This window comes from Schistocerca piceifrons, chromosome 3 (genome assembly GCF_021461385.2).
Source record: "Schistocerca piceifrons isolate TAMUIC-IGC-003096 chromosome 3, iqSchPice1.1, whole genome shotgun sequence".
Taxonomy (NCBI): domain Eukaryota; kingdom Metazoa; phylum Arthropoda; class Insecta; order Orthoptera; family Acrididae; genus Schistocerca; species Schistocerca piceifrons.
The window spans coordinates 245617684-245645633 of record NC_060140.1 but is presented as its reverse complement, the minus strand read 5'-3'; the positions used below and the strand labels follow the sequence as shown (position 1 = coordinate 245645633).

The window sequence follows — 27950 nt, the reverse complement described above, 5'->3', positions numbered from 1 at the left end:
TTCGACTGCAGTTCGAATATCTTTACATCATTTCAATATATAACCTTTCAGGAGATGAATTACATTCCGATTACTTACCATTAACATACATGATCACAGTCAAACTTAAAATCCTCGAAAAATCGGTAGTATTATAGGGACGATTTGCATATTTAGCAAACACCTACGGTGTTATAAGAATTGTCAACTGATGACCAGTGTCTTCGTGAACTTAATTGTGCTCTATCATACTTACTTCCATTAGTTGCCGAAGCTTGTTGTTAAATATGATCCGATGGATGTCGTATGTGGTATTTGTCATATTTATTCCTCTAAAATTTTTATGGTTAACACACTCTCTTTTTTTAATAAAAAGTTAATATTACGTATTAAGTTCATCTCTCAAGATAGCACTTTCCTTCCATCGCTCACTGATAAAGATAAAGGGCACACTACTTGAAAATATGGAAGGCATTCCATCAGATCTCTGGATTTAGGTAAGAGAAGAAAACCACTGCACTAATTTTCAACTTTGTCAATGCTTGAATGTGTTGGAGATATGTCCCAAACTCTCTAGAGTTTTATTATTACTATCGTCACTGCTTACAATATTCTTTCATCAACTTAAGCGTTAGACCATCTCATGTTTTTTTTATGTTTGTGTTCTAAGAATAGCGATAAAACTGACAATAAGGCGGGGCTTTAAGTGAAAGAGAAATTGTTTCAGCCCACTGCAATGAAACGGAGAAGGTGTAAACACAGTTACATTCCTATGATACTGTAGATTATACAGATGTTCATCTGTGGCAATCAAATATTTTAGGCTATATTATTACAGTCATTGTTTCTTTTACGAAAGTGATAAAGGATTTGAACTGTATTGTTGTTGCTGTGGTAAAAGAATGTTTTGGGAACCATAGCACTTACGAGTAGTACTTGGTGTCTGTCATTATCGTAGGGAAGGTGTCAATCAACAAATCATGTTCAAAGAATTTGATGACAAAATTAGTATTATAATACTGTTTTTATTAACTCATATAGGAATAAATTATCGCGGACATATAACCGTATGTATATATATTACAGCAATTTGATTCGTCATTCCTATTGTTATTGTAAGACTACAACATTTATATTTATCTCTCTACGCCAGCTATTGTTTATTCCTATTATTCTGAGATCACCAATCACTTTTGACACAAGTAATTTGAATTTACAATTTATATCTTTTATGGATTTCACTGTGGTTGCGACAAAATTGAAGCGAAGTAACAAAATTAGGATAATGAAGGTAGATATTGACCTCTGTTTTCACAGTTACGAAACTACAGCGTGAAGCACTTACATGTACGAAACTATGACACAAGTTAGCTACACTCAATGGCGAGTATTTACATTCGTAACCTTCATCTCGCTGTTTAGAGAGACTGTACATAGAAAACAACTGTCACAGCACTGCACATAAGTTTCTTGTCTCAGGAACAGAAATGAGTAAAACAATCACTGCCGTGCCTCCTGGTTCGTAATACTCGTTCTTCGCGGTGTGCACATATTACGAAGAGTCAGCGATCACATGGCTCCTTCAGTTTACTGTTTCCATTGTCCTCTAAGTAGTACCACTAGGTAGGACCTTAACACACACAGTGAATTAGCTTCAACAGCGTTGGGTCAGTCAAGTTCTCGCAGTATATTAACAGTTCTGCTGATAACTTTAAGTTAGTTGTTCCCTACAAGTTCCTTTCAAAATGTGGCGGGAAAAAGGAGGATCCTGCCAGAATGCGAAATGGACTTAATTCGGTGCTCAGACGGTGTGTGACGACTCCACAGACATTTTCTGTGTGTTGTCTTCAAGGTATAACGGAGTCAGCAATCTTTAATGGACAGCAAATTCCCGCAGAATCGTTCGTTAACGATAATTTACAAGAAATTAAGACCTTATGGTAAAAATAATGTGCCGTGTTGGTCTATTATGTTCGTAAGATTTTACGGGGGTTTAAAAAAATGAAAATTAGTTTTACTGTTAGGCATAACTGCATTTGTAAATATGATTGGAAGTAAAACGAAGGAAATAGCAAAAACCCTCCGTAATTAGTCACCTCACTAAACTTTTGTAGTTTTTAAATCATAAAAGGAGTTGTGATCTGAAAATGGAGCTAAGCCTCAAAGTGCACCGTGATTATCAAACATTTATTCACTGGTCACAGAGTAGGTTTTGTTACTTTAATAGTGATTTTGTGATCCTAAAATTCATTTTTATAAAAAAACTTTCCCGTTTTTCCCAAAGTAGATGCAGTCTCCGCTTTTTAAGGCGTAATTGAAGTACTAATGACACGATTTTTTTTTTGAACGAATGGACGTCACACGAGTTATAAGAGCAGGACAAAATTTTCAGTTTCAAGGAGAAAGCCATCATTTCTCAACGTTCGTAAGACAGCTCACAGTTCATTTTCGCACTGCATGAAATGTTGACATCCATATCTCGTCAAACCTGGCACTTGACTTTTTTTAGTAGTAAATACTAGCAACAATAACGATCTTGCCACAACGTATGCTGACTCCTACATCGTTTCGCTTTTATGACGGATAGCGTACAATACTCCACCAACTTCTTATTAGGTCCCAGTTCTTCACAAACATTGACTGTGCGGAACTATTTCTTGACCGCTTCTAATTACAGGAACAAAATACTTGTCGGCATATATACACCGAACTATGCTCCGTGGCGATATATCGCGCAAGTGAGTCGCACTCAGAATCCCAATGTCTACATAGCGAGTGTCCGTCTAATTATTGCACATTGTGTGACACAGCGGCCTGCAGTGGTGCCATCTACTTGTCGACACCCGAGTCGCCTCCGCCCCCGCCGCCCCCAGATGCCGCCCCCGCGGAGGACACGGCTGCCGCCGCCGCCACCGCCGCCGCTGCAGCTGCCGCCATCTGGGCGCTGCTCGGGGGTGCCTTCTTCTTCAGGATGCCGAGGTCGGTGACGTTCTCCAGGAAAGACTTGTGCGCGCTCAGGATCTTGGTGGACTCGACGTCCTTTTTGAGCTCCTCCATGTCGCGCTTCAGCTTGGCGCGCCGGTTCTGGAACCACGTGATGACCTGCGCGTTGCTCAGGCCGAGTTGGCCCGCGATCTCGTCGCGGTCCGCTGGAGACAGGTACTTCTGGTACAGGAAGCGCTTCTCCAGCTCGAAGATCTGGTGGTTGGTGAACGCCGTGCGCGACTTCCGCTTCTTCTTCGCCTGCTGCCGCGAGTTGAACAGGTTCAGGTGGCTGGCTTGGCCCTCTGCAACACACAGCAACAACATTGCCGTTAGTACTCTTTTTCTTTCTTCCGATTTCTTCATTATTTGCTTCAATATGTCTATTCACATTTTAAATCCAGAGTAGTCATCCTGTATGATGCACAAACTGTAAAGGAATAAACATCTCTATATCCTTCTAAATTTGGTAGATTGCTAGCTGAAAACGAGCCCCTTCACTTGGTTCTTTTTTCTGTTACATTCCTGAACTGAAAAAACGTTTAGTTAATCATCTCATTTGTATATCATCTAACTTGTTTAAAATACAAGGTGTTCTGAAAGTTGCTGTGAGGCTACACCATGTGTTGAAAATGACATCCACAAGCAGCCATAGAATTCTGAATTCTTCAATATTAATGTAGGCTGAAGCAATGAACTACAATTTGTAGATGGGCTGTGATTCGAACCTGTGTCTCCTACTTCATTAGGAGATGCACTATCCATTGTGCCACAGAGGCACACCATCTACCTCAGGTGTGATGACTATTCTATTGTATCTCTCTCCCTGATACAAATTGCCATTCACACCTCAGCACATTACTGTTACACTTGTAAACGTACACCAGTAATGCCACGACCCTCCAATATTGGACAGCCTTGGCAGTACTGATGCGAGTTATGAAGGGAACAGCCATGGGCTGAAGTGTGAATTGGCATTTGTATCGGGGACATAGACGTTATAGAATAGTCAACAGAATTTCAGTAGCAGTTGTGCCAGTGTAGTGCAACGAATAGTGCGTCTGCGTACGAAGCAGGAGATTCAGGTTCGAATCCTGGTCCTGGTTTAGATCTTAATTCATTGCTTAGCTACCCTCACTGTTTTAGCTAAAGACGAGACTCATAGCGTTAAAAAAAAAAAAAAAAAAAAACATTGTTCAAATGGCTCTGAGCACTATGGGACTCAACTGCTGTGGTCATCAGTCCCCTAGAACTTAGAACTACTTAAACCTAACTAACCTAAGGACATCACACACATCCATGCCCGAGGCAGGATTCGAACCTGCGACCGTAGCGGTCGCGCGGTTCCAGACTGTAGCGCCTAGAATCGCTTGGCCACTCCGGGCACTCATCGTATCTCATGAACATCAACTGCATATGACTGAAATCTGAAATCGCTTAATTTTATTGTGAAATGCTCCCTGCGTATCTGATTGTGATACGCCTCTCACACACAGAGGCATTTCTGTTTTTGTCACATAACGTGCGTGGGAGATTCCAATACAGTAGAGATGTCGCTGCTCCCCTAAGAAAGAAGCCCGGTGGTCTGAGGTCCGGCGAGCGAAGAGTCCATAGGTTTAGATGACCAGTTCCCCAAAAACTCTTCCAGAAAACGTATAATGTTGTTAGCTTTGGGAGCAGTAGCGTCAGAGTGTTGAAACCATGACTGGTCGATTTCGTCTTCTTTGCCTGGCCTGTTAAATCGTGGATCATTAAACAGTAACGTTCACTGATCATGACTTCTTCAAAAAATAAAGGTCCAATAATGTGACGTCTGGATATGGCTAGCCACACACCATTTTTCTGTCATTTAGTGGAGTTTCAAGCACAGAGCGAAGATTCTCGACTGACCATGATCTTGTGTTTCATGTGTCAACATGACCAGACAGACTGAACCAGACGTCATCTGTACAGAAAGTGGCGTCAAGAATATCAATGTCATTTCTCTTAATAAAAGATGGTAATCATTTGCATCAACAGGTTCGCGTTTCATGATCCGCAGCTTTTAATTCATGCACTCCTGTTATTTTATACGGGAACAGTTTCAATCCTTTCCAACTTTTGCAATGATTTTGCTGGCCTCTGCTGCATAGTCAGAAATGTCCAACAACTTCTATTCGTTTAATGTAAGTGGTCCTCCAGTTTTCTCGCCATTAAGACTGAAAATGTCTCTCGAAATTTCTCAAGAAGTCGACGAACCGCATTACTATGACGTACAGCTGTTTCCGGGAATTTTTCAGCGAATACCTCCTATGACAAATCTGTCTGTTTATCGCCTTCTCAAAATACATGTTTAAGAGGAAAAATATGTTCCACAGTTGAAAGCACCATAATTTAGAAACATATTGAACATCCAAACACTGCACATCGCATTCAACAGTTTTCATCAACTGATCCAAACAGTTTAATGTTACACAAAAGTACAAGACAAAAACAAGATCGCGTATCTGTGAAAAATAGTTCTGCCAACATGTGTTCTGGTAAATTTGATTCGATCTTCCAACGTTATCTACATCCATAGTCCAGGGCACAGCTACTTTTCGAACGCGCTATATATTGTTATAAAACACATGTTGTGCTTTTGGATACAAAGGAGAATTAAGTTCTGTATTCGTAAATAGATCTTCAGATAGATAAGCGGACGCCAGTTGTTACTATGATTTTTGGAATATGAATGAATCCTTCTGCTCTATTTAAAAGTCCTGTTTTTATTTGCTATCGATTTCGGCGCTATAATGCACCACCCTTACGCCCCTCTGTGATAAAACTGGTAATCATACGGATAACCAGGAGCCGCCAGTATACACCTACAGAGGGCACAATCGAACCGACGTCCGGAGTGATCACGTCCTCTCTTCCTGCTTTTGTTATTGATAGTGGCAGCACGTCTACAAAACTGCGCATAGTATGGTGTCGTCGACCTAACGTCACTTATAAAGTATACAGTATGGGTCCCATCACTGATCCTTAGGAAACTCCCGACATGTCAGAAATAGTCTGAATAGGCTCAAATGGCTCTGAGCACTATGGGACTCAACTGCTGAGGTCATCAGTCCCCTAGAACTTAGAACTACTTAAACCTAACTAACCTAAGGACATCACACACATCCATGCCCGAGGCAGGATTCGAAACTCCGACCGTTGCGGTCGCTCGGTTCCAGACTGCAGCGCCTAGAACCGTTCGGCCACTCTGGCCGGCAGTCTGAATAGCTTGTAAGGCGGTCGCTCGGTTCCAGACTGCAGCGCCTAGAACCGTTCGGCCACTCTGGCCGGCAGTCTGAATAGCTTGTAAGGCTGTTGCAGAGGAGGCTGTGCTGAGAAATGATTGTTAAGAAGAACAAAATTCATTACGCCGTGCCGTTTCTCAGTTATTTAGCATTGAAGTTAGCCAATCAAGTCGTTGCGAGCGCACACTGAAGCAACTTGCCAAAGACAGTGCCGCCAAACGTGTTTTTCGTTTGGTTTCCTCAAATCGAACTCAACTTGTTTAAATTTATTACTTCGAAAAATTGCACATTTTAATTGATAATGAGTTTCAGAACAAATGGTAACTCACAGACCCACAGATGCCTGCCCATTGCCGCATTTTAGCGCGCGCAAGGGCTTGAATTCGCGCGCACCCACCTGATTGGATAATGGCAATGCTAAATAACTTGGAAACGGGGCAACGTGTCCAGTTTTTCATCTTAACAATTATTTCTCAGCACTACCTCCCCTGCAACATCCTTACAAGCTTTTCAGACTGTTTCTAACATCGTGAATCTACACTGAACTTGAAGCCGAGTTCAGGGAGAAAGCTTTGTAGCAGGCTTACTACTAGTAAAGAGAAACCTTCTGGCACAGTTTATTAAAAAAAGTGCTGTATGCCAGGCTGCAAAAAACTTCGGCTGCGTCCTCTCTTCCTGTTTTTGATATTGTCAATGCCTGAAAATCTACAAGACTCTGTACAGTAAGAGGTCTCTGGCCTGTCTGCCTTGTATAAAGTAAACAGAATGCTTCCCATCACTGATCTTGCGGAATGAGCTGCATGTACTCTGATCTTGGAACTGCGTCTGGAGGGGAAACTTTGTATAAGCCTTACTACCGATACAGGGAAGCGTTATAAGTACAGTTTATAAACAGTTTCTGTATCGCTGGATAAATCGAAAACTTTGTCTATGTCCAGTAGTTAGGGTCCCACAGTAGCCTTTAAAATTGACACCTAGGATGGCCGCCCTCCTTAGGGGCTGATTTGCAGAATGACCTCTCTGGAAGCCCCACTGCGACTTCTTGGCCAGCCACGCATTACCTGGTGCTGTCTGGTCTGGGCTTACCCACCTCCACCGCCCCCACCGTTAAAGGTGTTCCCGGGCGCGCGCTGGCGCCGATTTGCCACGCGGCCGTCATCTTCTGATTTAGCCGAGATTTACCGGCCGTCACGACCTCTTCCGCTCGGAAAGCCGGAGCGGATTGCTTTGGCGGTGTCATTACACCAGCCGGGACTGCGGTAATCAGCGTTCAGTAATAAGACTGTTGGGGTTCTTTAGCTGCCAGGCGAGAACAGGTTCCACGTACGAAATCGGTAACGGGAAATGTCAAGGATACAGGAAGAAAACTGGAAATAAAACAGCCTCTCTACCGTATTTTAATGTGTGTAACATTCAGCTGCCTTTCAAGCAGGCTATTTATTTCCTCTGTAAATTGCACTTAATTAAAAATATGCATATCCTGACGGTGGCAGAAGTAGAGAGGACATAAAATGTAGACTAGCAATAACTGTAAAAACTTTTCTGAAAAATATAGCTGTTACTTAAAGAAACACAGCATCAAGACTGACTGGTGTATTTCTTCAAGTAATTTACCCACAGCCACCACCATCATTATCATGGGCAAAGAGCAACACAATTGGTGAAAGAAGGTTTAGCAATCAGCCGCAACTTGAGTTTATTGTAGCAGATTTAAATTCGGCAACTGAGTGACCACCACCAATGCAGCAAATATAGTTAACACATTCCAGCTGTTGTCCGGTATAGTACCCCTTCGACTATACACGTCAAGAGTTCACACTACAATATTCTTAACGTGTATAGTCCAAGGAGGACTATGCCAAACAACGGCTGAAATGTGTTAACTTTATTTGCTGCACTGAAGATCGTCACTCAGTGAGCGAAATGTAGATCTCCTACAACAAACACAAGTTGCGACTGATTGCTGTACCTTCTTTCACCTACTGAAATAAGTACAGTCGCTGAGAATTTCCAGGTTACAGATGGAGCTAAATTTAAAAAAAGAGAAATACGTTCTAAAGTAATTATTATGAATTATTATTTTCTGAAGGTATTTGATTCGATTAAAACCTTCTAAGGAAGTGAAACCTGGACGATATACACTTCAGACAAGAAGAGAATAAAAATATTGTAATTTGGTACAACGGAAGAAAGCTGAAGATTAAATGAGTAGATGGCATAACCGTACTAAATAGTTTGGGGGAAAAAAGAAATTTGTGATACAAAGAAGGGAAATGTTTATAGACTATATCCTGAGGTATCAAAGGATAGTTCATTTGGTGAGGGATGAAAGTGCGAGCAGTAAAAATTATAGACAGAGAACAAAACTTGAATATAGGAAGCTGAATAAAGTAGACTTAGCACGCTGTAGCTACGAAAAGACATCCATAAAATAGGACATCACGCAGAGCTGCATCCAACCAGTCCTCGTACTGATGACTTCAAAGGCAACAAAAATGTTTACACTTCCTAAAGTCCCGTGGTATCTTTTTCGCAGCAGATGTTTCTAACACGGACTAACGATTATCAAGTCTACGAATATACAGGAGGAAATGAGTTAGACGAATCTTAACAGTGTGTGAGATGGGGAACTATGTTTTCGATGCGGTAGTTATAAAATTCAGAAGGGCAGCTAGAATCTAACTTGGAGGAAAAATCATACACATACGCGAATTTGGGAGTAGCTATTTGTTCGATTGTATACTGTGTGCAGTCGTAGGCTCTTCACTCCCTCCCCATGCGAGCTGTGTCAGTTAGAAACGCATGTACCTGGCCGTGAGCCACTTGGAAAAAAAAAAGAAAAAATATATATAGAGAGAGAAACAGGGAAACCCCTTAAGAAGAGAAATAGCCTTTTGTAGTACATAATTTTATGATTTTCCCACAGCTGATGCATTGTCCCTGCCGATGCAATGGTTCAAATCAGGGTCTTAAAATTCCCTTCTCTGGAAAACTTATCAAACTACTTGGTACTTTTGTAAGAAGGTGGAGGTCGATTTCTGCCACCATCCTTACGGAACGAATCTACGCACCCCTCCCCAAAAAGCTTACTGTTGACTAAAGATTGAGATTCAGTCAAACTAACAGTAATGGTAACAAAATACGAATTTGAATGTGCGCTAAGAGATGACTGTCAACCATAACGACTTCTTATTGAATGAAGTTAGAGGACAGAACAGCTGCAGACATTTCGCAGTGTTTTCTTGCTCGCAAGACATTGACAGAAACGTTCTTCGGACCATCAGAGATGTATTTAGCAGTATCAGAAGGATTCGCAGAAAGGATGAGCTACTTTCTCATGGTAATGCGTGCTCCAACCCATTGTCTCGAGCTAAGGGCTTGCCGTGGTGTATCATTTGCTCGTATTCTCCCTCATTTACGATGATACAGCTGTGTGTTATTGTCACCCTCTGGAAAGTGCGTATGATGAAACGCTGACGTCATGGTAACGTATCTAGCTACACATTAGTGTGCAGATCCGTGTCATATGCAAATGAACTAAGGAAAATCTATGATGACATTGGCTAGGGAATTGCTAGACAAGTGCAACAATCTCGAGGCGGTTACCAACCTCCCTCCACTTCCTCCCTCTCCCTCCCTCTCTCTCATCATACACACACATACGCACACACACCCACACACGTCCATATACACACACTAGCAGAAAGAGTAAGATGCATCTACATTTACATTTATACTCCGCAAGCCACCCGACGGTGTGTGGCGGAGGGCACTTTACGTGCCACTGTCATTACCTCCCTTTCCTGTTCCAGTCGCGTATGGTTCGCGGGAAGAACGACTGCCGGAAAGCCTCCGTGCGCGCTCGAATCTCTCTAATTTTACATTCGTGATCTCCTCGGGAGGCATAAGTAGGGGGAAGCAATATATTCGATACCTCATCCAGAAACGCACCCTCTCGAAACCTGGACAGCAAGCTACACCGCGATGCAGAGCGCCTCTCTTGCAGAGTCTGCCACTTGAGTTTGCTAAACATCTCCGTAACGCTATCACGCTTACCAAATAACCCTGTGACGAAACGCACCGCTCTTCTTTTGATCTATTCTATCTCCTCCGTCAACCCGACCTGGTACGGATCCCACACTGATGAGCAATACTCAAGTATAGGTCGAACGAGTGTTTTATAAGCCGCCACCTTTGTTGATGGACTACATTTTCTAAGGACTCTCCCAGTGAATCTCAATCTGGCACCCGCCTTACCAACAATTAATTTTACATGATCATCCCACTTCAAATCGTTCCGTACGCATACTCCCAGATATTTTACAGAAGTAACTGCTACCAGTGTTTGTTCCGCTATCATATAATCATACAATAAAGGATCCTTCTTTCTATGTATTCGCAATACATTACATTTGTCTATGTTAAGGGTCAGTTGACACTCCCTGCACCAAGTGCCTATCCGGTGCAGATCTTCCTGCATTTCGCTGCAATTTTCTAATGCTGCAACTTCTCTGTATACTACAGCATCATCCGCGAAAAGCCGCACGGATCTTCTGACACTATCTACTAGGTCATTCATACATATTGTGAAATTTAAAGAATAGCGTTATGATTAGTATTTTTCTGAACCACTCTAACAGAAGGGCTAGCTGAGGAAACTAAAACCTATATCATTCATTCTAGAATATACCGTACCCGACTCCTTTCACCGTATTACCGTCTAATTCGCCTAGATGATTTTAGGCCATATATAGGTCTAACTTTTTCCAACTGCTCCAACATAGCTTTGTTACAAGGTTGAAGCAACTTCTTGTCTTATAATGCGGACGCATACTCGTAATTTAGAGTGTTCCGCTTGCTTTCTGTCTATGCTCAAAGCGCGACGCTCAAGAGAGACTGTTCGTTCAACTGAAATGAGCATCTTCGACACCACGTAATAGCCAGCTCACGAAATGAGGATAAGCTGTCGTTGACGTGACATCGAACTCATTAGCACCGCGTCTCTGACAAATAGGGGTACCGATGCTTCGCTTAGTAGCAGAAAATGGCGCTGTCTGCAAGTGCGACAAGCCACTAGGGCTCGAACAAAATATATTGCCTATTAACGGAAATGCCGGTCGGCGCAAAGCGGTGCCGACGCAGCGCCAGACGGGAACAGAATTACGCCGCTGTTCGTATTCTAATCACTAGGAGAGGATGTGTCTGCCGGGTGCCTGACTGGACGCTAATGAAGGAGTGAGGCCGCTTTCGCGAGCTTATTGGTGCACGGGATAACTCAGGCGTGACTGATGTTTCCTTGTTGTTCCGCAGGCTTCTTTGCGGAGTATTAATAGGTCCGTCAGCGGGAACAAAGAACTCTTCTGCCTAGCTGGCTTTGTTATCGTACACTACTGGCCATTAAAATTGCTACACCACGAAGAAATGCATATGATAAACGGGTATTCATTGGACGAATATATTATACTAGAACTAACATGTGATTACATTTTCACGCAATTTGGGTGCATAGATCCTGAGAAATCAGTACCCAGAACAACCACCTCTGGCCGTAATAACGGCCTTGATACGCCTGGGCATTGAGTCAAACGGAGCTTGGATGGCGTGTACAGGTACAGCTGCCCATGCAGCTTCAAAGCGATACCACAGTCCATCAAGAGTAGTGACTAGCGTATTGTCACGAGCCAGTTGCTCGGCAACCATTGACCAGACGTTTTCAATTGGTGAGACATCTGGAGAATGTGCTGGCCAGGGCAGCAGTCGAACATTTTCTGTATCCAGAAAGGCCTGTACAGGACCTGGAACATGCGGTCGTGCATTATCCTTCTGAAATGTAGGGTTTCGCAGGAATCGAATAAAGGGTAGAGCCAAGGGCCGTAACTCATCTGAAATATAACGTCCACTGTTCAAAGTGCCGTCAATGCGACAAGAGGTGACCGAGACGTGTAACCAATGGCACCCCATACCATCACGCCGGGTGATACGCCAGTATGGCGATGACGAATACACGGCTTCCAATGTGCGTTCACCGCGATGTCGCCAAACACGGATGCGACCATCATGATGCTGTAAACAGAAACTGGATTCATCCGAAAAAATGACGTTTTCCCATTCGTGCACCCAGGTTCCTCGTTGAGAACACCATCGCAGGCGCTCCTGTCTGTGATGCAGCGTCAAGGGTAACCGTAGCCATGGTCTACGAGCTGATAGTCCATGCTGCTGCAAACGTCGTCGAACTGTTCGTGCAGATGGTTGTTGTCTTGCAAACGTCCCCATCTGCTGACTCAGGGATCGAGACGTGGCTGTACGATCCGTAACAGCCATGCGGATAAGAGGCCTGTCACCTCGACTGTTAGTGATACAAGGCCGTTGGGATCCAGCACGGCGTTTCGTATTACCCTCCTGAACCCACCGATTCCATATTCTGCTAACAGTCATTGGATCTCGACCAACGCGAGCAGCAATGTCGCGATGAGATAAACCGCAATCGCGATAGGCTACAATCCGACCTTTATCAAAGTCGGAAAAGTGAGGGTACGCATTTCTCCTCCTCACACGAGGCATCACAACAACGTTTCACCAGGCAACGCCGGTCAACTGCTGCTTGTGTATGAAAAATTGGTTGGAAACTTTTCTCATGTCAGCACGTTGTAGGTGTCACCACCGGCGCCAACCTTGCGTGAATGCTGTGAAAAGCCAATCATTTGCATATCACAGCATCTTATTCCTGTCGGTTAAATTTCGCGTCTGTAGCACGTCATCTTTGTGGTGTAGCAATTTTAATGGCCAGTAGTGTAGCTGCTAATTCAGAGCGCTTATCAGGACAGATAGATTCCGTCTTATTCAGTTTGCGAACGCAGTGCGACACTGAACTACACTGTCGGGTGAAAATCATCATTTATTTAAAAACTGTTAGACTGACCACAAGGAGGTTCAGATGAAAGCGTGCTTTCCGCGAACCATTCGAGACTGGAATAGGGGAAGTGAAAGTGAAACTAGTACACAGAGTACCACCCCCCACATACGGCAAGGTAGCTTGGGAAATGAAGATGGAGATGCAGTAGCAAGAAAAATATTTCTAAAAAGTATAAACCTGTTAGCAGCGAATTTAAATTTAAATGTTGGGAAGTATTTTCTGAAGACATTTGTTTGGAGAGTAGCCTAGCTTGGAAGTGAAACGTGGATGGTAAACTTACGGGGAAAAATGAGTAGAAGCTTTTGATATGCGGTGTTACATGTGAGTGCTGGACATTAAACGGGCAGATGGGGTAACTAATGAAGAGGTACTAAATCGAAATGAGGATAGAAGAAATCTGTGGCACAGCTTGACTTAAGGAATGGGTAAGTTGATTGGAGACTTCCTTTGACATCAAGGAATCGTCATTTTCCTAATGCAAAGAAGTGTGGGGTCTAAAAACTGTAGAGAGAGACCACGTCTCAGATGCAGTAAGCGTGTTCAAATGGGTCTTGGTTGCAAAAGTAATGCAGAGGAAGATGGGTGCACAGAATTGATCATCGTGGAGAGCAACCACTCTCTGACTGAAGACAACAATCATAAAAAAAACAACTAACGAATGTTCGGTAATAAATGGTGGAAAACGATTTTTGTAACTGGATCGAGGATTTCGTGGCAGAGAGGAAAATCCATGCTAATCTGAACGGAGCGTCATCCAGGCGAGTAGAAGTAACCTCAAGCGTGCAGTGGGGAAGTGTATTAGGACTCTTGCTGTACATGTAAGTTAATCACCTGTCAGATAACTTTTATAACAAATTATATGCTGCAGTTATCTATAATGAAATACCAGTCGCAAAAATCCTACACAGATATCCATTGGCATATTGATAAGGCTTTGTCAACTTGTTTCAGATAATCAGAAATTAAAAATCGTGGAATTTACAAAACGCAGTAAATTAGCGTTCTATGACTGTGGCATTAAGTAATTACAATAACGACAGGACTCACACACCTTATATCAATACATGGCAGTAATAATATGTTGGACTGTGAGATGAAGCTGTCGTAAATGCTCATTCATAGGTACGACCAGAAGTCTCCTCAGCCAAGCACTTCCCATGGTTTGCAGAGGGAGAATGTAGACGCAGTTTGAACGTAAAACTCGTATATACTATCATACGGAGTATCTTCTCAAATATGTGCTTGTCCTAAAGAATTTTTGACTTAACAGAAGCAAGTACGCTTTTTATCAAATGGTTCAAATGGCTCTGAGCACTATCCGACTTAACTGCTGAGGTCATCAGTCGCCTACAACTTAGAGCTAATTAAACCTAACTAACCTAAGGACATCACACACATCCATGCCCGAGGCAGGATTCGAACCTGCGACCGTAGCGGTCGTTCGGCTCCAGACTGTAGCGCCTAGAACCACACGGCCACTCCGGCCGGCCGCTTTTTATCCAGGAGTGCTAGACTAAGAGGGTGTACCCGAAGGGCTTCTGTGAAGGTTCGAAAGTAACGGTGTTGAATTTCCTGACAAGTCAGCCCGAATAACTGTGCGGAGATTTTTTTTTAATGGTGTTCACGAACAACGCTACTATGACACTGATCTGGTGCACGCGCGCTCTTTGGCTTTGAGCTCTATATGTCTGCTTTCAAAGGCTCGGTGAGTACCAGTTTGGTTTTAAGTATTAACTAGGCAGGGTCCGCTTTATTCCGTTCATAACATTAGAATATGGCATGAGCTGAAACAATAATGATCAGAAATAAATTTATTTTGTTATTTAAACGAAAATTAATTTTTAATATTCATCATAATTGCAGACTTCATTAATAAATTCTTATAAAAGTCCATTTCTAACGATCATTCTATGGATGTATTTTTGAATGGTTGATTCTGTGCGAACTGGAAACTGGTTATAGTACCTCCGCACTAAGTATCAGTTCATCAGATGGCGAACCCTCTTTAGTAGCTGCCTTAGGATGACCGTTCCCCGGAAAGGGGAAAAATAGATTCACTCTGTCAACCCTACTGCATTCTATACGTTGCACACTTATTCTCTTGGTGATATACGACTTATTAGACAGGCATTAGCGTGTAAGGGTGCCATATAACGTGACTGTATGTTCCACACATCTCTCCCACCCTTTCACGGAATCTGTGGATATCTCAGTTAAATCATGCACAGTAATTCCTACATGGTGATTTATATACAGCAGTCTTTGATGGAATTAATATTAATCGAGCAACTTGGTTATGACAAGTATTATAATCGCGTAACTTACATACTGTGTGTTTCTATTGCCTGTTGAAGAAATGATATGTTAGATGCTAGTGAGGTGCGTTATTTTTATAGAATAAGTGAAACCAACGATGCCGCACATATATATTTGTGTACACCTTCATTTTATGGACGTTTAACGTTGGCCCACTCTCCACTCCGAAGTAGCGCATGATTATCAAAGGTCTTTCCTTGAACGTTTAGCGCTACGAACCCCAAAGAAAGTAAATTCTGTGGCAGACAGCGCCACTGCTAAACGGTAAAATTCAAGTGAAACGTGTACATAGACATCACATTCGCTTTAAAAGCAAGAAACAGACGAGTAAACCCTACCGTGCACGCAGAGAAACGCATTTCAGTAGTTGCATACGCTGTGCCAGTATAAATATGTTATTGATACAGCCGCTAGTGATACCAAACACACAAATGGCGAATCAGAGCGATATTATTTCTGAGGTGTTATTGAACTGAAGATGTGGGACAATTTAATATCTTTATGTGGTGTCACCGCCAGACACCACACTTGCTAGGTGGTAGCCTTTAAATCGACCACGGTCCGTTAGTATACGTCGGACCCGCGTGTCGCCACTATCAGTGATTGCAGACCGAGCGCCGCCACACGGCAGGTCTAGTCTAGAGAGACTCCCTAGCACTCGCCCCAGTTGTACAGCCGACTTTGCTAGCGATGGTTCACCGTCTACATACGCTCTCATTTGCAGAGACGACAGTTTAGCATAGCCTTCAGCTACGTCATTTGCTACGACCTAGCAAGGCGCCATATTCAGTTACTATAAGTACTATCTTCAAGAATGTATTCTGAACAGATAATATTGTGAATCATGTAATGGATTAAAGTTAAGTATCAAACTAATTACGTCCGTTTTGTGAATTCTCATTCCTTGTCATGTTATAGACCTCACGTCAGTATAGTTTTTCCCTCCTCACGCCAGCCTGCGTGAGCTAAAACGCCTGCGTTTCGGCCTCCACTCGTAACACGGTGTTGGCTCTTCTGCCAATACAAAACTTTATATCGCCCTAACCGCTTCACATCAGTCACACGATTTTCACATAACTGCGATCGTGAAAATGAGTCTAGAACAGCGCATACTATTCAGTTCAGACCACGTCACCCTCTCATAGACACATTACTGCCGCGTGCATTCTTCTCAGCAGCGGAATTTTACGGTTTCTATATGCTGTATGACGACATGTGCCAAACATTAATTACGACGGAGTATTGTCTATTTGTTAGGAGAATAGATTCGTGCGACACACATTAGAGATTTTGAAATGTTTTCGTTTGTTAAGTATATTTCGAACACTAGTAACGAAGACAGCGAAATGTATTACGAAATCATCGTACATCTACAGTTAGCATAGAGTTCATTTTCTGTCCTTCCTAATGAATCACTTTTCTCCTTAGAAAATATAGTTCAACGATAATCGTTTTCATCTCGAAGACATTGCCTTCCGCTCTTGTAGATAAACTAAGCAGTCGTCTCAAAACACGTCCATCCAACACATCCAAGCCTTATTAACATGATGGAGGTAGAAACTCTCGACACATGTAGTCAGGAGAATAAAAACGTGACTGACTACAACAATCACTGTTTTCAATTCCTCAGTCACGGTCAGGCCTAACCTAAAATGTTCGCACTTATAGTATAGGACAGTGTTGATGATACACCATTCGAATTCATTACTGTATAACTACACGATCGCAAAATAATCACTGTAAACAGTCACAGCCATAAAATACTGAGGAGTATGCGTACCCAACGATTTAAAGAGGAACGACCATATAAAACTAATAGCAACTAAGCCAGATGCCCGAATGGAATCCATTGGAAGTATCCCTTCATCCAACTTAAATATCGTGGAAAGACCATGATCATAAAATCAGAGAGAGTCGAGCTCACACGGATGCTTGCCAACTATCGTACTTCCCGCGAATCATTCGCTACTGGAACAGGAAAAGAGGGAAGTGATAATGGTACAAAGATTACCCACCGTCACAAATACCTGCGGAATATACATGTAGACGTGGATAGAAATTAAGTGACTCCTTCCTATGTTTTCAGAACAACTGGCTATCTAGTGATATCTTGCATTTCCTCTTCCATTTCTTTTACCATTGTCTTCCGAAACGGCAGTCTCAACATTGTAGCCAAGCGTTGGTGACCAATGTCCAGACGACAGATGCATCTCTATATCATCTACGTGCCCGAAGATTAAGACTTTGCTATTTATGCATTCTCCCCATGGTTCATTGGGAATTATTATAACGGAGTAAACTGTCTCTTAGAAAGGTGCAGTCTTTTACACGTGAATAATGTATAATTGTGGACTGAACCCCCTCTGAAGGACCGGTCTGCAGACAAACTCAGTAAATGACTTTGGCGTTACCATCCAGAGAACGGATCTTAAGTATTGTACACCTTAGCGTATGGACACATGTCATGAAGTAATTTATGCCAGATACGTCCGAGTTCTTTTGAATCTTGTGCACTTGAAGAGAACTTCTCGTAGTTTCTGACAATCAAGGGGGAACGCCGAGTAGCAATAAGCTGTCCAGGCTTGCATTCAGTGATGTCTCCTGTTGCTAGGAAGACAATGTTTCTTCTGCATAAAGGGAAGAGGCAGAGAATGAATACAAGGTACTATATTACGAATATGAGCGTGAAAAGCGATTACGCTTTGACGTCCCCCGCTGCCGCGCGCCGAGTTACAGCCAGCTTACGTAGCTGTGTCGTTACGTCTCGGCGCAGCGCGCGTCTCGTGCCAGTCGAAACGTCCTTCATTTCATTGCAGCTCTGTTGACAGGAATTTTCAACACATACCGCATTTGGGACTCTCCTGAAGGTCGAGCACTAACTCACCGCGGTCTTTTCTGTGCGAAGTAAAATCGCGATCACCGGTGCTCTGCTGTTTTGTTGAACACATGGGGATCTGCGCGGTGTACCACCGTTTAACGTCTATTGTGTGACATTTCGTGGAGAGTAGACAGTTGATGAATAGCATTCCCATCACGTTAGCAGTTGTCGCACGGAAATAACGTGTTCCTAGAGCCTCTGAATTTCAACATCTCTAACTTAATCAAAGTTAACTGAAAAGAGAAACTATTTCGTTTTATTATTCGGTAAATTTATTTCTTAGTGAACTAAACAGAGTTTTATAAACGAGGAGTCGGATTTTTCAGAAATGGAATTTTTTTGCATTTAATGTATAATACTAGTTACTGACGTTATGCTGTCGACTTTCAATGAGAAAATCATTCGAAAACAAATGGATAGATGCGTATTTGGAATTACTGTAGGAGACAGAAAAACAAACCATTGTAGTAGTGATTGACTGGAACTGAAGACGTAATTAAGACTCTAATGGAAATGAAATGAAAGCTGGCGGGAGATGTAGCCAGCCAACTCGACGGCTGCTGGGCCCAGGAATTTTATTCCAAGAAATAAGAAAGCACCTAGATGACGAACTGATGGAAAGTGCAGAGACCGTATTAATATACACAAGAGCAAAACTGTTACATAAAAGCGAAGCTCGTAATATATGGAAAAGCCTGAAGAAAGTATTTATTCAGCAGCGAATGTCAAAGTGCTGAATCTGATTTCTTTGTACAAGTGCTCTACGTGATACCTTATCTCAGAACTACTTTTCCAGTTAACTCCCGGTGAATTTAGATTTGGTTAGTAACAGTTTCTGATGCATGCATAGTTGTAAAAAAGGGAAGCCTATATAAATCTTCTTTGTCTATTTTTAGTACCGTAAGACACGCAGGCGAGATGAAACCATAAAAATGTTTTTGAAAAAGACTGAAGTTTAAAGTCCTGTCGATATTAAGGTCGTTAACGGAGAAGCGTTATCTCAGTTGGAGAAGGCTGACGAAGAAAATGTCCACAGGTCTGTTTAAATGATACTCCCAGGTATCAAACTGAAATAATTTACCGAGACCTCAGTAAACCTTAATGTGGACTGCTGAACAGGGATGAGATCCTTCCCAAATACGAAACTAGTGTATTCACCATTGACCTATACCGCCCAAATGGCCGATGGAAAGATACTCCGTGTCACTGGGGGATATGACTCCACAGATCACATGAGGCTGCAAGTTATGATAGTAAGGGAAAGAGCTCGGCCGCTAAAATTGTTTATTATTCATTACAAATACGATCAGCCATCTTCAGACCAGAAGGGCAATTTCAAACATCTTCGTCAGGATGTGCAAGCTTCACGGATACATAAGAGCTCTAGTAGCCGAGCTGATTTTCTTTGCAGGAATTTCCTGCTTCAACACCGGATAACACCGAAAAGAAGCACAAATTTTTGAGACCTCAGCAAGAGTGTAGCCGAGTGTCGGTCGATTTTTAAGGCGCGTCGTCACTTATAATCGATTCGAGTTCAATTTTGGAGACTGCATGGAAAAAGGTTTGAACTTTTATATGTTAACGTGTTTATGATTTTCCGACGTTTATCGTAATGTATGAGAGCCGTTATGTGCATGCAGTGGACACTCGTAAATTCTGTGAACAACTGATGTCAAGAAAATGGAATGTTTACAGACCATGATAATACATTGAGCTTTCTATTTCACTCTGTCTAATGCCAAAAAATTTTTAACACTAAGTCGATCAATACTGATTTGTGATTGAAGCAAGTCTTCCATTTAAAAAAAATTGATATAGCAAATTTTGGTTGTCTGAAGAAGTCATTCACGAAAATGGAAATTTATGTATGTTCTCTTGCTTTCCTCACGTTAGCGAAAAACGTTTATGAGTTAAGGTTAGTCTTGTGAGGGAAGTGTTGAAAGGAATGTGAATAACTGTTACATATTTTTAGATGACAACATTTCTTTTGTTGCAGAGTCAACCAGCGGAATTATTCACTTTATAGAATAGCGGTCAGAGAAATCCAGCCGTTAACGCTCTTATCAACTCAAAAAAATAAGTAAACATAAATCAACGCAGAAGAACAAGAAGAAGAAAACGACTATGCTATTAGTGAGCCATGTGAATCACAGAATTGTGCAAATCTGCACTTGCAATGTTATGTGGAGTTATACCACATGCTCCAGCTGTTTTCATAATCGAACAACACCAGAAACTAACGATGGCTCTAGTTGAACAACTTTTTGTACGTGACTGATTCCTCGCGATTGCGACTGCGAATATGAATTTTTAGTAGGGGCACAGTTTGACTCTCTCGTTTGTCTAGAACATGTATTTACTAGAGAAAGAGGGCTGTGCAGGGCAACATGAATTAAAAGTGTTTCCAGTTTGGAACGCTCGACAGAAATGAATAAAAATGAATGTCATAAAAGAACTAAAACGAATTCAAATTTAGACGTGATTGAAAGGTCAGACCTGCCAAAGGATGGCTTAAGATAGATGGAATTGATCCAGGCTGACCTGGAAAATACTTCAAGGTGAAAGAATATCAAAGAGATCCCTCCGTCAGATGTTCGAGTCCCTTACAGGCGTGGGTGTGTGTGTTGTCCTTAGCGTAAGTTGGTTTAAGTTAGAGTAAATACTGTGCAAGCCTAGGTACCGACGACACCGGCAATTTGGTTCCACAGAACTTACCACTAATTTCCAAAATTTATTAAAGAGAGTTAAGGTCATAGAGGACAAAAGGTGTGACAATTACAGTAAATGTATAATGATGGTAATGAAGCATACAGTAGCTTTAGTAGGCTTGAGATAAACGTGTTTAACAAATCGGAAAAGTGTAAAATTCGGGAATATACTTCACTTTGATAGTCAACCGGTTGCAACTTGCTGAACATCCTGTGGCTGCTGTTCGCGCTGCAATCGGCAGCGGAAACAGAAGGCGAACGTTTTCTGTGTTTACAGGTAAGGAGCGCTGGGAACCCAGCCGCTTTCGCCGCAGGGCAGAAATCATTTTCTCGCCGTGGTCGCGCGGTTAAAGGATTAATGGTAGGGTTCGGGCGGCGGCGTTCCTTTTGTGGGACGGATCCGGCGCGGCGGCAAGATCCTCCTTTGTGAGCGACAATGAGCTGGCAGGTAGCCTTTAATCCTGTTAATATGCCGTCACTTACGCAGAAGTCATTACCACTTCCGCGAGTCGCGCGCTGTAATCGAGTATCTCTCGGCATGACGAATGGAACGCCAGCCTCCACCTGTGTATATTGCGCAGGGCAGTGCGCGCGGGCCTTTCGGCGGGACTGTAGCGGCGAGTGCCAGCAGCAAGGAGACGTAATTTGCTGCCATCGCCGGTAGCGATTACATGTGACGAGAGCGAATGATGGAGGCGTTCCACAGCTGCTGTGCAGCTCAGCCCTATTGTGATACCGACAGCAGAGATGCTTATGTCAGCAAAGTGATCAAAGTCATGGAGATCCATCACAGTGTCATGTATGATCTCTTTTGGCCCGTCGCATTTTGTCACCCCGAAATCTTCTCGGAAGACCCTAAGACAAACGTTCACCCATTGCGTGATAACCTGAAGGCAAATGTTCTTCCCACTGCCTGAAAATGATGCATTTTTATGATGCCTTTCAACAATTCGGAATGGGAAATTGGAACAAATGATCTAATATATAGGGTATTGAGGCGTAGCGCCGTATACCGATCCTGCCTTGGAGGCGGTTAAGTGGGAGATGTGTCTCAGAGCTGGATAGTGACAGATGGTGACGCGAGACTGGACGCGCACGTACTTTATGGAACAGCCGATAGAGGACAATATTGGATAGGGGACTGATTTAGTTTCGATTGTGCCCACTAGAGTGCACTAAAGTAATACAATGTTTTTCATAAACTGTTCTAGTATTTTCATAAAGTGTTATTATGTCTTTTTGTGTAGGTAAAATGTTATAAATGTGTTTTAGCAGTGTGAATGATGCGTGAGTGTGGTTTAAGGTTAATATGAAGATAATTGTTTAACGAGTTATGTAGTGGGATTTAGTGTGGGAACATTTCGAAGAAGTATGGATGTGGACAAAGGGGATTTTTGTAGAATAGATCTGTAAAGTAAGTTTATGGTAAAGGGAAAGTTAATTCAGATATAAATAGCAATAGTAAATAACTTTATGCATCAAGAAAACTTCAGCATATTAGGTAATTACGTCGGTAAATAGTGCAGTCGTTGGGTTTACTATTTTGCGATTGGTTATTGATGAAAAGCGCGGACTGTCGCGGGAGAATGTTGTTTTCTATTGGCTGTTGAGTAAACTGACCAATAGTAAAGCAATATTCTTCGCGCGCTTGTCTCTGCTTGTAGAGAAGACTTAGAGTATTCTAGAGAGGAGTCGCAGCCTAGCCATGAAACAGTTCGGACGTGTGTAGTAGTAGTTCCGATGGAAATGATAAGTTGCCGGATCTAACAGTGTTTCATACATCAAAAGTGTGGTAAATGACGGCATAATTATTCGGATGGGTGTGTACAAATTTCGGAATTTTTAAGTGAATTTTGTGACGAGAAAAGACATCTATTCTGCGTGGCGTATTGGGCAGGTCGGTGGCTAAAAACTGTGGCGGCATTAGGTACCGACAGACTTAATATTTGGCGAGCATTCTCAATCAAAAACAATCCGTATTTTTGTAGCTATTACGTTTTCGGGAAACGCAACACCATAAACTTGCTAACGTGAGTGAAAGGAATTGTGAGTGACAGTGTTAAGACGCACGGACTTGGCAGTGATACTTATTCACCTAAGTTTCAGAATATATTAACCTCTCATTTCGTGTGAAAACTTTTTCCCGAAACGTAGATTTAGTGACTTTAATTGCAGCCTGGTTCACGTCGAAGTACAGTAGGTTCAAATGGTTCAAATGGCTCTGAGCACTATGGGACTTCACATCTGTGGTCATCAGTCCCCTAGAACTTAGAACTACTTAAACCTAACTAACCTAAGGACATCACACACATCCATGCCCGAGGCAGGATTCGAACCTGCGACCGTAGCGGTCACGCGGTTCCAGACTGAAGCGCTTAGAACCTCACGGCCACACCGGCTGGCAAAGTGCAGTAGGTTTCGCTCGGCTTCCCTACTGATGATATGCTGAGACAATGTTCACAGGTAGGTGCAGGTTCGTCGTAAAGGGACGGAAGGAACCGCGCCGCCGCAGTATTCCAGAAAAATTCAAACGTTTCGCAGACTACTTCTTCATAACGAATAAAGACAGAAACTTGGGTTCAATTTTGACTTACGCATCGAAACGAAAAGTTTATCTTTGAGTCGGTTGTAATTAGTGGGTTCGTGAGGTTGTTGGCAGAGGTCTCCTAGGTACTGCTAGTTCACTCGCGTCCTCGTTCATTACCCAGCAATAAATGGCGTTTTAACTTCTCTGTTTCAGGAGGTTAAATTCAGTTACAACTATCGGAGTTATTTTCTTCGAGAGTAGACTACGGCAATGCATCTCCTACATCTCAACTCATTCACTGATGGCACTAGCTGTTTCAAGACACTGCTTATTTATGCAAAGGGAAATCTGCACAAAGCCCCCGTGTGTTCGTTCAGGTCGTAGAGCGCTCTGAACACAGCTTTGAACGTTGTCCACAGAAGTCTATTCGTCTTGCTAGCAAAGAGCCATTCCCCATGTGTCTGTCTGGCGTTGTTCTGCGTCGGCGTTTCTGTTTCAAACCATGCAAGATTCAGTTGCTACGAGCCCTCCATGGTGGTGATAAGCAACAACGTCTAGAATTTTGTGAACTCAGTCTGAACGTGGAGGTGCGAAACAAGTTTCCTGCCACGCACAGAGTTCAGCGATGAGGTCACGTCTAATTTAAGAGGAAAAATGAACAACCACAACGCAATTATATCGAGAGCGTAACAGCCACATATCACAGTCGACAATGAGAGAGACACTCCAAAGATTATTCGCATGTTTCACAATACTGTATGTGCTTGCTTGTATAAAATATAGCCTCCTAAATTCAACTGGCTGTTTCGAAAATAAAAGTCTGCAGTCCTTTGCCTAAGGTAAAATTCATCATAAATTTCCGCCTTTATTTCTGCAGAAAATATAGTGCAGCAAGAGCGGATAAATGTTTCTGATGCACCACTTATTTTACACGTTTATACTTACTCGCACCGGCGTATCATTTACCAGATTAGCTTCAAATAAAGAAAATTTCGTTGTTAGTTACTTAGATAGTTCCATGTACCATAGATCATTTCCATGGCTCTTATATAGAAATGATTTGGAACGAGTATATTTCAACATATGTATAAATGTCCAATGTTAACATTAGTGGACAAATTTTTAGTGCTACTCACGCAACCGCGGTTAAAGACTAGCTCTTTTATTTTTTACAGGCTGCCATTTTTAAACAGAAATTTGTCCGCGAAATAGAAGTTGTTCAGGCGAAATGATTTTAGGTTAGATTTAAAATTTACTATGTTACCTGTCAAACACTTTATTTTGTTGGGGACATTATCAAAGGTTTTTGTTGCTGCATACTGAACTACTGAACACTAACAGCTTTAAAAATGGGTAACAGAGGTTATTTTCTCTCTGGTCTTGTAGATATGGACCTCACTGTTCTTCTTAAGCTGTGATGGATTATTTATGACGAATTTCATTTGCGAATGCATATGTATTGAGACGGCGCAGCTAAAATCTCTAGCTTCTTCAATAGTCATCTACATGACGTCCGTTGCTGAATGCCACAAAAAAACTTACTGCTGGCTTTTGTACAGTCGTTATTTGCTTTCCAAGTTGTGACTTAGCCCAGAAAGTTATTCCACAAGACATTATTGAGTGGAAATATGGAAAATATGTCAGCAAGTTAGCTGACTAGATTCAATATATCCTTGGAACCGTCGGTAGCTCAAGCATCTTCCACAGTAAACTACCTGTATACACGGGAAGTTGCCGTATCATACGATTACATGGCGTACCGTATTCAGGAGCAGTCTGAATAACTGTGCTACTTATGACGAATTGCAGAATGTTCTTCACGCTGATTGCGACCGGAGAGTAGAGAGGTAGAAAGAAGAGTTGGGAGGCGTTGGTTGGGGCGGGGTAGGGTTGAGTTACTAGGGGAACGACAGAAAGTAACGTTTCCTGTTCTTTTTAGAAACAGGCTATTCAAGTTAGAAACGAGAACTGGAAATGTTGTAGGAGCTCTAGACGGCCATTTGCCAGGAACATCAACTCTATACAGTGCCAACAACAGTCAATTGAACATCCCTCTTGCCATTCGAATTTCCATATTTTACTCTTCTTTTACATATATATCCCCGTGTCTCCATCTTCTTAGCATTTACTCCACAAAATGCAAAGAAGTACGGGGAAAAATATCCTTTCTTTGTTTGTACGTTCTACGTTCTGTTTGTTTATTGTAGTAATGGAGTTTGGCGCTGTCCCGTTTTACCGTGAGAGCGTTCATGTGGTCGTGATAAACCAATATGTGACTTAACATCTGAGGTCATCAGTTCCATAGACTTAGAACTACTTAAATCTAACTAACCTAAGGACATCACACACACCCATGCCCGAGGCAGGAATCGAACCTGCGACCGTAGCGGAAGCGCGGTTCCTGGCTGAAGCGCCTAGAACCGCTCGGTCACAACGGCTGGCTACAACACATCCATCTTAAGTTACTGCTAGACATCATTATTAAAGTGATTATCATACTTAAGCAACAAAAGTCTGGTTAAGTAAGAAGCAGTTAGCTAATTGTGATTGAACGAACTAAACATTCACCATGACCGTGATAAACACCTATGGAATGCTACATGGTCCAGTCACATTAAGTTGACCACCGGTTATGTTCGACGTTAACGTGCAATAATCACTCCCAGACATCAGGTAGCACCACTTGCAATGGAGGGTATATAAGAACCACGTGTCACCCAGGGAATTCCACGAAAACATGCCCTAGACCACAACGCTCCTTTCTCCGGGCAGGACACTTTGCTCAGACGTTACACGCCGTACACGCTAACGGATATCTGCCCGATGGAGCATAATTTGTGACTCATCTGAAGAGGTCATCTGTCATCTCTCGATGGACGTCGAGTTGCGGTAATAGCGTGCAAATTGAGCATGGGTGCATGAATTAGGATCCTGCCGCGGAGGCTCATACGCAGCAACGGTCGCTGAACGGTCATTAAAGAGATACTGTTGTTAGCCCCTTTCTTCATCTGGGCGGTCAGCTGTTCAACAGTTGGACGTCTGTTCGCCCGTACAATCTCCGCATCCGTCGTCCACTCCACTCACCTGTGACCCGTGGTGCACCACAGTTGCCTAGCGCCGGTTTTCGATGGCGCCATTTTGCCGTACACGGTATACTTAAACCACGGCGGCACGCGAACAGTTTGCAAGCTTAGCCATTTCAGAAATGGCTTCCCCCTCGGACCAAAAGCCACTGTCACGCCCTTTTGGACGTAAGATAAATCGTTACTTTTCCACATGATGACAAGGAGTGCACGATTTTCTGCGTTTCACCTACGTGCCTTATATACTCTCCATTGCTAGTGCTGCCACCTGTGAGTGGTTCTATTACGTTGACGTCGAATACAGGCGGCGATCACTATAATGTGACTGGACCGTGTATATTCGCTTATGAACAGTCTGAGGCAATAGCTTTTATTCCAACTTCCAGGTCAGCAGCCGAAATGCAGACGGCGCCTGCCACCGCAGTATTTTATAAAACTTACAGCTTTTGATTTGCCGGCCGCTGTGGCGGAGCAGTTCAAGGCGCTTCAGTCCGGAACCGCGCTGCTGCTACAGTCGCAGGATAGAATCCTGCCTTGGTCATGGATGTGTGTGATGTCCTTGGGTTAGTTAGGTTTAAGTAGTTCTAAGTTCTAGGGGACCTCAGATGTTAAGTCCCATAGTGCTTAGAGCCATTTGAACCATTTGAACTTTTGATTTCGAATTTTTGAATCGATAATTTTTTATGTGAATTTTCCAGTATTTTAGCCTTTACAGCTCGTAAAATGTTCAAATAATAGAAAATTGTGAAATGAATGGAAGTAATGAAATGTTGGTCATAATCACCAATTATTGTAAAATTTTAAGAAAGTTATGTACCTTTTCGTAAGTAAGATTGATGACAAATACCTCAGCAAGGCCCCGTTCAACAGCGCAGTCGCTGGATATGTGGGTCCTGAGATTTCTCTTGAAATCACTGATTTTAAATTTATTTTTCTTTTGCGGCGGGGAGCAGCAGATATTTTAGTGCTCCTCGGAGTGGTTCGATGACAAATAGCCAGAGGACAGGGACGAAACGAGACGGATGGGGCACACGAGTCTTTAATGAAAATGATGCCGGAAGATTAATCGTTGTCTCCGGACAGGAATAAGCCGGGCGCTGACACGGCCTGTGTCGTCGATTATCTGGGCGCGGGCCAACGACGCAAAGTCGTCTGTCGCTTCCAGGTCCCACGCCAGGTCGCGACCACCGCTCTCTCAACGTTGTGCAGGATTTATACAGTTGGTTCCATGGAGATTCGTCGTGATGTATGTATACTCCATCTGATCAAAAGTATTTGGACATATATTAGTGGACATT

General features: G+C 42.7%; 1 protein-coding gene across 1 annotated transcript in view; it reads right to left on the bottom strand.

Moving 5' to 3' along the window:
• Positions 1–1039: 1039 nt before the first annotated feature.
• Positions 1040–27950, bottom strand: part of LOC124788547 (homeobox protein Hox-A4-like) — a 446751-nt gene continuing 419840 nt past the window's right edge. The window contains 1 exon segment of the mRNA XM_047255818.1: positions 1040–3266. Coding sequence (XP_047111774.1) covers positions 2809–3266 — 458 coding nt within the window. The 3' untranslated portion in view covers positions 1040–2808.